This window comes from Carcharhinus amblyrhynchos, chromosome 18 (genome assembly GCF_965287045.1).
Source record: "Carcharhinus amblyrhynchos chromosome 18, sCarAmb.v2.hapA, whole genome shotgun sequence".
Lineage (NCBI taxonomy): Eukaryota > Metazoa > Chordata > Chondrichthyes > Carcharhiniformes > Carcharhinidae > Carcharhinus > Carcharhinus amblyrhynchos.
The window spans coordinates 46,877,875-46,891,183 of NC_137341.1; the positions used below are offsets into that span (position 1 = coordinate 46,877,875).

The following is a 13,309-nucleotide window of genomic DNA, read 5'->3' on the forward strand; positions in this document are numbered from 1 at the left end:
GGGGTAGCTACAGGACGGATGTCAGGGGTAGGTTCTTTACCCAGCGGGTGGTGAGGGATTGGAATGCCCTGCCTGCTGCAGTTGTAGATGCGTCTAGTTTGGGGGCGTTTAAGAGATCTCTGGATAGGTTTATGGACGAAAAGGGATTGGTATAGGCTAGTGGGTCATTGTTTTTGTAACTGGTCGGCGCAACATCGTGGGCCGAAGGGCCTGTTCTGCGCTGTAATGTTCTATGTTCTATGTTCTATGTTCATTTGGACCATCGAGTCTGAACTGACAACAATCCCACCCAGGCCCTATTCCCGTAACTCCACATATTTACCCTGCTAATCCCCCAACACTAGGATCAATTTTAATGTGGCCAATCCACCTAACCCGCACATCTTTGGACTGTGGGAGAAAACCCATGCAGACAGGGGGAGAATGTGCAAACTCCACACAGACAGTGATCCAAGCTGGAAATTGAACCTGGGTCCCTGGCGCTGTGCCACCATGCTACCCCAAAGATTTACAAGGCTGATTCCTGGAACAGCAGGAATATGAGGGGATTTTTTTTATTAGTTCATGGGATGTGGCCATTGCTGGCTGGGCCAGTTGCTCATCCCTGAAGGCATTTAGGAGTCAACCACATTGCTGTGGATCTGGAGTCACATGTAGGCCAGATTTCCTTCCCTAAAGGGCATTTTTGAACCAGATGGGTTTTTACAAGAATAAACAATGGTTTCCTGGTCATCATTAGACTTTTAATTTCAGATGTTTACACTGAATTCAAATTTAACCATCTGCTATGGTGGGATTTGAACTCAGGTCCCCAGAACATTACCCTATGTCACTCGATTACTAGTCCAGTCACAATACCACTGCGCCACTGCCTCCCTATGATTTCGCTTACCGATTACAACAAGCTCACTCATGCCAAAAACAAACACTGACAATAGTTCAATTTGTACCATCAAGTAATAATAGCTCATTCTCATAAAAGTAATGGAAATTGTTGCTTTCAGGACATCAGGTTTGCTGAGATGAATGGGGTGATGCACAGGGGTCTGCATTTGCAGTGAATCTGGGTTTAAAAAAAATCAGATTTGAGTTTAAGCTGTGTTCCCGATAGAGAAAAAAAAAGCATTTTCACTGGCAAAGAAACAGGAGCAAGGACCCTCCCCAATGCTCCCCAGCCACCATTCAAACTAAAGGCAACCTTAAATTTAGCAGGACAATCAAATCAATCTAAAAATCATTCATTCTCATTAACAACTGAGTGTCACAAACAGAAATAACGGCAGTAAAAGCAAAATACTGCGGGATCTGAAACAGAAACAGAAAATGCTGGAAAATCTCAGCAGGTCTGACAGTGTCTGTGGGGAGAGAATAGAGTCCGGATGACCCTTGGTCAGAAATAACGGTGAGGGGCACTCAACAAGAACCCTGTCCTAAGCAAATACAGGAAATGTACCAAGGAGAGTGATTTGAAGGGAAGGCAGGATGGATAGAGGGGATTTTCTAAATACAAACAGGATGGAAAATGTTCTTCACAAGTTGTGCCAAACCAGCTCATTGCAAATCCATAGCCTGCTTTACCCCACTGTTCCATATGTCTGGTTTACAAGAGGAGGGAATGGTCAGACTGGATAGGGAGGAGGGGGGAGAATCAAACTTTGGAGCCAGGAGAATCAATCCTGCATCTCCAGAATCCACAATCAGTAAGTGTTACTTTTAATCATAAATTTTTAATGGTGGCCTTTAAGAAGTCGCAGCGATGACAATTAATCCAGAAACTCAGGGGACCCGGGTTCAAACCCTGTCAGGGCAGGTAGTGGAATTTGAATTCAACAGACTATTAATCCAGAAACTCAGCTAACGTTCTGGGGACCCGGGTTCGAATCCCGCCACGGCAGATGGTGGAACTCGAATTCAATTAAAAAAAAATCCGGAATTAAGAATCTACTGACGACCCTGAAACCGTTGCCGATTGTCGGAAAAGCCCATCTGGTTCACTAGTGTCCTTTAGGAAATGAAATCTGCTGTCCTTACCCCGTCTGGCCTACATATGGCTCCAGAGCCACAGCAATGTGGTAGACTCTCAACTGCCCTCCAAGGACAACTAGGAATGGGCAATAAATGCAGGCCCAGGCAGCGACGCCCATGTTCCATGAATGAATAATACAAATGTAGAGATTGTTCCCTGAATGTATTTGGCCTGATATCAGCTATTTTACTCAGAGCAAACTATTTTTTGCTTACATATGTAAACGTGCACCTGTTTTAAGAACCCATACTAGTATGGTGGATAGCAAAATTTCAGCTCAGGATTTCTGCATGTACACTGCCCCAATAGTCCTTTTTAAAACAGGCAGCATCATCACATTCCTACACCAATATGTTCATCATATCTGAGCTCAAAGTCCCAGAAGAGAAAGGTGAAAGTGTCCTAGTTAATTGTGCCATTTATCACCACGGTTGTGATACTTAACTGCAAAGTGACAGAGAGAGGACACACAAACTGTGTCACCCATTCAGCTACGCTAAAGTTAGAAAATTAAGACTCAAGTTAGGAGTGTGATAGGAAATGCTTCACTCGATGGGATGGGTCTCGACCCTTGGGACGGAAATTTCCCATCCCACAGGAACTGTAGTGGGCGGGACACGAACCATGTAAAGGTCTGTTGACCACAGACGGGATCTTCCGGCCATGGGGCAAGCACGGCTGGAAAATCCCACCCTTGGGATGGCACGGTGGCACAGTGGGTTGGCCATGTTAAATTGCCCCTTAGTGTCAGGGGCACTAGCTAAGGTAAATGCAGGGATAGTGCCTGGGTGGGATTGCAGTCAGTGCGGACAGGATGGGCTGAACGGCTTCCTCCTGCACTGTAGGGATTCTATGATTTGAGAAGCTCAATTCCATTCAGAACAGAGCAGGTCAGTATCTGCCAACAAATGCCATTCCTCTCCCCTTTTCCCATATAATATCTAAAGGATGTACAGCAGCAACTCACCAAGCTTACCATAATAGAACCTCCCCAACCTCATGATCTCTACAACCAAACAGGACAATAGTGGCCATGTAGCAAAAACTCCATCACTCACCCATTCCCATCCAAGTTACACTCTTGCGTGGACATATACCACCAGCCCTTCATTGGTGCTTAGTCAACAGGCTTCCCTGGGTGACACTGCAGCCTCACAGCGCCAGGGACCCGGGTTCGATTCCCGGCTTGGGCCTCTGGCTGTGCACGTTCTCCCCGTGCCTGTGCGGGTTTTCTCCGGGTGCTCCGGTTTCCTCCCTCAGTCCGAAAGACGTGCTGGTTAGGTGCACCGGCCGTGTTAAATTCTCCCTCAGTGTATCCAAACCGGCGCTGAAGAGTGGCGTCTAGAGGCTTTTCGCGGTAACTTCATTGCAGCGTTAATGTAAGCCTACTTATGCCGCTAATAAAAAACTTTAAGCAAAATCTTGGAATTCTCTAACCAACGCCATTGTAATAACAGATGCAACAATTTAGGAAGAAAGACTTGCCCTCTCTGCTCAGGGACAGTAGCGATGGGGGAATTAATGGATTCTTGTGCATGCTGACTATGGGTGCAGTGCCTTACCTTGGACAGGTGCATCTGTAGCTTTTTCTTAGCATCTCCGATTTCAAAGATGCGATGTGTAAATGCGAGATTGACATTGTTAAACTGTTTCCACAGCTCCTCGGATGTAGTAGCTAGAAGCTTTTCAAGCTCATCTCGCAGTCTTGCTGAAGCAGCCCGTTCACACTGTGAACGTAGAATGTTGTCTTCCGTATACTTTAACCACGTGTCAGGAGTCGAGATTCTAACAAAATATTTGAATAGAACAATAATAAGTAAGAACATAAGAACGTAAGAAATAGGAGCAGGAGTAGGCCATCTAGCCCTTCGAGCCTGCCCTGCCATTCAATAAGATCATGGCTGATCTGAAGTGGATCAGTTCCACTTTCCCGCTTTCTCCCCATAACCCTTAATTCCCCTGTCTATCAGAAACCTATCTACCCGTGACAAATATATTTAGCGAGTGGGACTCAATGGCCAAGGGAGGTCTGTTCTGTGGGTTTGATTTCTGGTTAGAGGTGTATTTGGGGTGGCATGGTGGCATAGTGGTTAGCACTGCTGCCTCACAGCATCAGGGACCCATGTCCAATTCCCGGCTTAGGTCACTGTCTGTATGGAGTCTGCACGTTCTCCCCATGTCTGCGTGGGTTTCCTCTGGGTGCTCCAGTTTCCTCCTACAGTCCAAAGATGTGTGGATCAGGGTTGATTGGCTGTGCTACATTAGCCCTCGTGTCATGGGGTGAGCAGGGCAAATATGTGGGGTTATGGGGATAGGGCCTGGGTGGGATTGTAGCCGGTGCAGATGGGTCGAATGGTCTCCTTCTGCACTGTAGGGACTCTATAATTCGTAATTCAGCCAAACAGCTTGAGTATCAAGTTGTAAATCCTTTAAACACACACTGATGGCAGGCGGTAGGAGCAGGTGAGATTCCTGGTCAGCCAAGTGACAGAAAGTAATTGGAGCTTCTACCATCACCAGCCATGGCTCCAGGCTACAACATGCTCTTAAAATTGTATGTTGCCACTGCAACTCAGACTCCTTGAGGGGGTGGGTCCAGTTGGCTGGGTGGCTGATACGGATCTGATTATTGCCAAATGCACAGGGTTCAATGTTTGTTCTGGCTAGGGTTGGACTGGGGGCTTGCCTCGCTGCCTTACCCACGGAGGAGGTGGTGTGACGCTATGGGTCGGACCCACGTTTGGTCACAGAACTCAAGGAGGAAGATTAAGAGAAGAGGCATCGTTAAATTTTCCAACATCTGCACTGAATTATGACCTGTTATATCCATAAAGCCCGATTCACCATTTAGCAAGTTTTCCCTCTCTCGTTTTGCGTGTACTTGGCTGAAAATGACCAAGTGGAATAGGCATTTTGCAAACAACCAAAACGCGCTGAAGTGAAGTGCACCACTTCAAACTATCTCTGCCTTGGAACCTTTGAATCATCAGGCTCAGTCGCAGACGGAAATATTGTTGGCTCAGTGGGAAAGAAATGTAAGTTTGCAAACCGCCCGTCTCCACACCCACAGTTAATGGTTCAGGATGTTAAAAAGGAGGCAGGGGTGTTCGCCCAAACAGCCTCTTTGTAACCCATCCTGTGTAACCCATCACAGAATGATGTGCAAGTGCACTTGGGTCTACCTCTTGTGGTTTGTTCCATACTAAACCAAACAAGAAGGATAGGAGGTGGAAGGTACTTTTATTGGCAGGATCACTTCATTGTTTTACTTACAGAAAAAAGATGCAAGGATGGAAAAAGTTAACAGATTGATTTCCCCTTGCACAGAAAGCCCTTGATATTTCCTCTGGTGTTCCAGCAAAAACTGGGAGCAGAACACGTTGAGCATTTTAGGAGGTAAACATGAACTCCACAACGCTTTTCAGCAGAGGAGTGGAATGGCTATCGAGTTAAGCAACATATTGGTGCTGAATATCATTGCCAAACATCTTAGGATCAAGCCAGCTGCTCTTGATTGGAAAATGATGTTCAGGGCAGGAAATATGTTTCAAAAAAAAAGTTATTGCATTCCCTCTGTGGTTTCGTCTTCAAAAACATGACACCACGTGCTTGTTCATTCTTTCATCTGGCAAGTCAAAGGCCACAGTTATTTTATGGCCACTAACAATGCCAAACTCATTGGACAAGAGGTAAACATGCTATTTACCAACGCTACAATCAGTTTACAGTACTAACAAAACGCATGCATTTATGATTAAAAAGTCAATCAGCAATGGAAAGCCAGTTTGAGACTATCAAATGGAGAAACAACCATTCTACCCACTGCACAATTGGCTTTTCTTTTAAACAAAAATGTATGTTTGTTCACAGCTCCTTCCAGCGCCAAATGATCTAATGTTTTTATTGGAGCAGAAAAGCCAGAGCTGATGGAAAGAGTTATCTGGTTGTAATACCTGAACCAGATGGACAGAAGATGGCTCATGTTATTCCTTCCCTTTTCCTCTTTCTGAATACAAATGCACTGCTCCAGGGTAAATTCCAGAGAAAAATGCATCTTTATTTTCTGTGGAATCCCTCACCCAATTGATCTGTGCCTTAATGACTATCAGCTGATGGTTCTGACCATCCATCCATTATGAAGTGCTTCGAAAGGCTAGTCATGGCATGAATCAATTCCAGCCTCCTGGACTACCTAGATCCACTACAGTTTGCCTATTGCCACAATAGATCCACAGCAAATGCCATCTCCCTGGTCCTGCACTCAACTTTGGAACAAACCAACAAGGATACCTAATTCAGGCTTCTAGTTATTGACTACAGCTCAGCCTTCAACACCATTATTCCCACAAAACCCATCTCCAAACTCGGTGGCCTGGGCCTCGGCACCTCCCTCTGCGACTGGATCCTGAACTTCCTAACTCACAGACCACAATCAGTAAGGATAGGCAACAACACCTCCTCCACGGTCATCCTCAACACCGGTGCCCCACGAGGCTGTGTTCTCAGCCCCCTACTATACTCCTTACATACCTATGAGTGTGTGGCCAAATTCCCCTCCAATTCGATTTTCAAGTTTGCTGAGGACACCACCGTGGTGGGTTGGATCTCAAATAATGATAAGACAAAGGAGATAGAGAATCTGGTGAACCGGTGCAGTAACAATAATCTCTCCCTCAATGTCAGCAAAACAAAGGAGATCGTCATTGACTGCAGGAAGCGTAAAGGAGAACATGCCCCTGTCTACATCAATGGGGATGAAGTAGAAAGGGTCGAGAGCTTCAAGTTTTTAGGTGTCCAGATCACCAACAACCTGTTCTGTCCCCCCATGCCAACTCTATAGTTAAGAGACTCCATCGTAGTCTCTACTTTCTCAGAAACTTAAGGAAATTTGGCATGTCTGCTACGACTCTCCCCAACCTTTACAGATGCACCGCATAAAGCATTCTTTCTGGTTGTATCACAGCTTGGTATGGCTCCTGCTCTGCCCAAGACTGCAAGAAACTACAAAAGGTCATGAATGAACCCCAGGTCATCACACAAACCATCCTCCCATCCATTGACTCTGTCTACACTTCCCGCTGCCTTTTCCCGGCTGGGTCACTGTCAGTGTGGAGTTTCTCCCCGTGTCTGCATAGGTTTCCTCCGCATGCTCCGGTTTCCTCCCATAGTACAAGGATGTGCGGGTTAGGTTGATTGACCATGCTAAATTGCCCTTTAGTGTCCCAGGGCGCGTAGGGTAGAGGGATTAGTGGGGCAAATATATGGGGTTATGGGGATAGGACCTGGCTGGAATTGTTGTTGGTGCAGACTCGATGGGACGAATGGCCTCCTTCTGCACTGTAGGGATTCTATAAAAATGAGAGTAATTCACATACTCTTGTACACTCTAGAACATGTTACCATTAGCAGGACAATCTTTAATGTCCTAATAACCACAGCTAATGAACAAGATTCTTCATGGTAATAACGCGAGATGACTCAACACGACAAACAATTAACTAAAAGGGTCTGTTAATAACAAGAAATACATACACAAAGGGGGGGGAGTTTTCCCATCCTGTCTATCACAGGAATCGTATCGGGCAGGCTAACATGCAATGGTCCATTGACCTCGGACAGGATTAGTGGTTTGGGGCAAGCGCAGCCAGAAAAACCCACCAAAGGGTTCAAAAGGACGACTAATCCTAACAACACCCTAATTCCAAATAAAGTCCTCCAGCCCTGGGGTGATGATTCACCCTTCACTCCTGGTTGGCTCAGTGTTGCATTGACGTGTTACATGACCCACGAAGGCTCAGCCCTTCCCCTCTTAGAGGGCTACCACACTCCCTATTACTATAGTCAAAAAAACTTCATATAACTTTATTTTGTCCCTGATGACTATAGGTTACTCTCCTCTTCGAGGGGGAAAGCTGACTGGTGGCAATTTAACCTGAGGATCATCACACTGTAGGTGAGGGGCAAAGTTGAGAAGGCGGGACCTTCATGAATAACCTCAGTTGCTATGGAAATTGAACCCGTGCTGTTGATGTCGCTCTGCATCACAAACCAGCTGTCCAACTGAGCTAAACCGACCCCACAAAAGGCAAACTATAGGAACTTGGAGAAAGAGTTTGTAAATTAGTGCAATAACTATTCTCTTCATGTGAACAAAATAAGATGGAGGGACTAGTTACAGATTTATGAAAACACTAGTTAATGATATTATTCTGGTGCAGGTTCATGATGCAGACATTGAAGTAGTTACTAACTCCAAGTATCTAGGTATCAAAGTAGATGATAAGTTGAATTGGAGGCAACAGAACACAGAATACAAGGGGCAGCATGGTGGCACAGTGGTTAGCACTATTGCCTCACTGTGCCAGAGACCCAGGTTCAATTCCAGCCTTGGTTACTGTCTATGGGGTTTACATGTTCCCTCCTTGTCTGCATGTGTTTCCTTCAGATGCTCAAGTTGCCTCTCACACTCCAAAGATGAGTGGGTTAGGTGGATTGGTCATGCTAAATTGTCTCTTACCATCCCAAGATATGTAGGTTAGAAGGATTAGCCATGGAAAATGTGTGGGGTTACAGGGATTGGGCAAGGGAGAGGACCTAGGTAAAATACTCTGTCAGAGAGTTGGTACAGACTCGATGGGCTGAATGGCCTCCTTCTGCACTGTAGGAATTCTATGGATGTGGTGGCCGAGGAGTGTGGGGATTATACCTCCTCAGAAAACTAAAATCCTTTTGAGTGGAACATGGAACGTTTCTGTACAGTTATAGCTGAGAATGTTATCAACTCCTTTTTGGATGTCTGTCCTGGTATGGTCCTGGGAAAGTTCAGGTGCAGAGATGATTGAACCAGGCAGGAAGGGTATTTAATGAGAAGATCTCTCTTGACAAAATCTGCTCTCAAAGAAGTTGAATGAAAATGATAAGTCCCAAGAACAACGAGAATCACCCCCTTGACTCAGTATTACTGCCAGTAGTGTTGAGGGAAAAGTCTCCAATCCCTGAGATGCAGAACAAATCAGTTCCTGTCGGCAGGGTGACACAGTGGTTAGCACCACTGCCTCACAATGCCAGGGACCCGGGGTTTGATTCCTGGCTTGGGTCACTGTCTGTGTGGTGTCTGCACATTCTCCCTGTGTCTGCATGGGTTTCCTCTAGGTGCTCAGGTTTCCTCCCACAGTCCAAAAGACATGGTTTGGTGCATTGACTGTGCTAAATTCTCCCTCAGTGTACCCGAACAGATGCTGGAGCGTGGCAACTAGGGGATTTTCACAGTAACTTCATTGCTGTGTTAATGTAAGCCTACTCATAAATAAATTACTATTACTGAACTTGTATGCGGTCTTCTCAATAAGGACTTTATGAGATATTCACTCAAGGTGGGACTCGATTTTAATCTTATGGATTAGTTTTAATACATATCGTAATTAAAGTTAGGTAGTTTCTTAATTTTATTGTCTATCATTTATTTGTATACAAGTGAGCAACATACCAGCAATAAATTTCCCTACACAGGCAATAAAGTGAATTGATGAGTTCTACCATCTGCTGCAGGACAGCCAGCAGACAACGATGGAACTGGCTGGCTTCCAACGAAGTGAAGGATTATGCTTGTGAAACTTTCATAACATCAGATCTAAGAGACATCTGCTACATGAGGCAGTTGCGCAGTGCACACGCATTAGACATACACTTTACAGGAGACAAGTCCATCCGGAAAGGAAGCATTGACTGGACAGATTGGGTGGATGCGTTGGGGAGGGGGAGGCATGGGGGGGAATGGTGTGAGAGGGGGTAGAAATGAGCTGTTTGCCTGGTTTGGGCATGAAGGTGGCAATGTGGCCCCCACAATGTGTGCCAAACTGGGCAGTTCAGAGATTGTCCAATTGGTCTTAAACTCACAATCTGGCCAAACAAACGTCCCACGTAACACTGTGTGGATGAATCTCAGCTGGAGTGGCCTCAGGTGCATTCTGGGATGAGGGTGGTGGAGGACAGTAGGTGTGAGGACCAATGGCACACATCAGAAGGCCTAGTGAACTGGAAGAGGCATTCCTTCTTCTCCAAATGCCACATGATTTTTTTTTGATACACATGACACCTCCTCACCAAAACCCGGACACCAATTCCTTGAGGGGGTCCTCACACAAAACTTAGGCTCCGCATTGACAACTGCCCATTTTCAGCAGCTGCCACGGATTTTTCTTGAGTCAAAGAATGTTGCTCCCCAAATTTGAGCTTTGCACATTAACAGAGGGAACAAGATCCAGTTTCTACCCAGGGTTTTAACTCAGTAGCAAAGCACCCTCAAGTGTTAAAATAGCCTCATCATTCTGTCCATTATCTCCATGACCTAATTCAATAAAAATGGTTTATATTCACATAAAATTGAAGTGATAATAGAGAATTCTCTTTGTGCACAGCATTGAGCATCAACGGGAAACAAACATTATACCCTCAACATGAGGCAGTCAAGAGTGGTTGTATTTGTAACAGAAGGAGCACTGGGGTATTTCCCCTTGGGGTCTAGGAAGATAGCAAGGTGGCACAATGGTTCCCACTGCTGCTTCATAGTGCCAGGAACCGGGGTTCAATTCTGGCCTTGGGTGACTGTGTGGAGTTTGCACATTCTCCCCATGTCTGTATGGGTTTCCTTCAGCTGCTACGGTTTCCTTCCACAGTCCAAAGATGTGCAGGATAGACAGATTGGTCATGCTAAATTATTCACCCACGTCAGGGAGACCAGCAGGATAAATAAGTGGGATTACAGAGATAAGGTCTGGGTGGGATTGTGAGTGGTGCAGACTAAATTGGCCACATGACCTCCTTCTGCAGTGTAGGGATTCCATGTCTCTTTTGATTGGAAGCCCTACAGGTTTATTTGGGAGCAGCACTCCGAAAGCTCGTGCTATCAAATAAACCTGTTGGACTTTAACCTGGTGTTGTGAGACTGTGTCCGCCCCAGTCCAATGCTGGCATCTCCACATCTTGATTGGAAGCCTGAGCTTCTGTATAGTATTCCATATGTGCCAACCCCAGCTGAAGAAGCACACCTTTTCGCTTACACGAGAAAAGCAAGTGCAAAGTGGAAGTGACTTGACAGCGCTTGAAATGCCAGAATGTGCGAGAATTCCCAAGTTGGATTAGTGTTATTGTTGACTTGCACCCACATACACAGAAAGAGAGGAGAATAGGAAAATTCCTCCTTGGATGTAAGCAGGTGCTTACTGTACTGTGGGGATTCTATGATGGTATCAGAAAGATGGTTTCAGAATAATTGGAGTTCATCCCATCTTCAAACAGTGGATACATGAACTCACTGTGGGAATGGAGGGAGTTGTTTGTCACTTTTTGTGATGATGTAAATGGGCTTTTGTGAGTCAACAAACTGTTTTACAATTTTTTATCTAATTTGAATCACTATTTAACCTGAGAGTCATTTCCTCAAAGTCAGTGGGGAAAAAAATGGAGAGAGATGCAAACTGGATTCGCTATTAACCAACTTGTACAGTGCGGTGGCACAGTGGTGGGTGGCACAGTGTTTAGCACTGCTGCCTCACGGCGCCGGGGTCTCGGGTTCAATTCCAGCCTCATGGAGTCTGCACGTTCTCCCCATGTCTGAGTAGGTTTCCTCCCACACTCCAAAGATGTGTGGGTTGGATGGATTGGCCAGGCTAAATTGCCCCTTAGTGTCAAAGGGATTAGTGGGTAAACATGTGGAGTTATGGGGATAGGGCCTGGATGGGATTGTTGTTGGCGCAGACTCGATGGGCTGAATAGCCTCCTTCTGCACTGGGGGGATTCTATGATGTATTAGCAAGAAAAATTAAGGGTTATCCAATGTTGCATTTGTCCATCAATATCACCAAAACAATTCCTCAGATATGGTACTCTGTCTTATCTCATTCTCAGAATTGTTCCCCTATTGGTTTAATAAAGGCAAAGTCGCTATAATCCAAGATGATTATAGGCTGCTTTCTGCTTAGATGGGGGAGAACTGACTGGTGGTGATTTAACCTCGGGGTCACCACACCTCAGGCGAGGTTGAGAAGGTGGGGCCTTCACGAATAACCTCAGCCGGTACAGGAATTGAACCCATGCTGTTGGCATCACTCTGCATCGTGAACCAGTACCGAAACCTTTCTAACATTCATGCTGGTGGGAGCATACGGTCCTACCTACAGTGCCCCCTCTCTGCTGTGTGTTTCCCAGCGGCAAGCGGGGGGGGGGGGGCAATGAAAAGGAAGCCCCATTGGCAATGGCGGGATCATGAGATCTTACCACCAGTGAGCAGTGCACCATTTCCCACCGTGACGAAACACACCGCAACGGAGAAAGAGAAATTCCATGACTGTTCCACCAATCGAGCTAAACCAGGCTAATATAATAATAACAATGATGGTAATTAGCCATCATAACAAAGAGTTTTGAAAAACAACCAATCTAATGAATCCCACTGTGCTTGCCATACTGATGACCCTCGATGTTAACCTTTGAACGTCTTTAACCTCATATTTAACATTCTAACAGGACAGAAAATGATGGCGGGCTGAGGGTTGGCCCTGCACTTACGTGGCATTCACTTGTTCAATTCCGCAGTAATAGTTAATGCCATTGGAGGTGTTCTTCAGTTGGTGAGCCTTGTCATCAATCCAGTACGCTGCACATTTGTCACACAGATCCCGTTCCAGTTCGTGCTGAGCTGCTCTGTTGTTTCTGTTTCGATAGGAAAAGGGAGTGTTCATATTTGCAAGGTTACTTCTCAAATGCGTGTACGCGACTCAACACCATTACTGTCGGAGAACACTACACACTTGCACTCTTATGTACCGTTGGCTGAAAGATGGTCGACAGGATTGGCTCTCAGCTGCGTGGGTCTCTCAGCTTGGTTACTGGAGGCTATTTTTAATAGAATCAGCGCCGGCATCACAATAGATGGATAAACTGGCCTAAGGGGAGGGGGAGAATGGCCAGACATGCCAATGGAATATTTCCCATCTGTCTATTTCTTTTACAAAGGCAGCACAGCGGCACGCTAGTTCGCACTGTTGCCTCACAGCGCCAGGGACCTGGGTTGGGTCACTGTCTGTGTGGAGTCTGCACATTCTCCCCGTGTCTGCGTGGGTTTCCTCTGGGTGCTCCGGTTTCCTCCCACAGTCTATAAGAAGTGCTGGTTAGGTGCATTGACCCGAACAGGCGTGCCGTAATGTGGCGACGTGGGGAATTTCACAGTAACTTAATTGCAGTGTTAATGTAAGCCTTACTTGTGACTAATGTTAAAAACTTCTA

General features: G+C 45.9%; 1 protein-coding gene across 1 annotated transcript in view; it reads right to left on the reverse strand.

The window, feature by feature from the left end:
* Positions 1-13,309, reverse strand: part of LOC145354699 (tektin-3-like) — a 63,730-nt gene that overhangs the window by 31,407 nt on the left and 19,014 nt on the right. Inside the window, exons 5-6 of the mRNA XM_080206143.1 lie at positions 12,593-12,736; positions 3,589-3,811 (exon numbers count right to left, since the gene is read on the reverse strand). Of these exons, the coding sequence (XP_080062269.1) occupies positions 3,589-3,811; positions 12,593-12,736 (367 nt within the window). The remainder of the gene's footprint in view (positions 1-3,588; positions 3,812-12,592; positions 12,737-13,309) is intronic.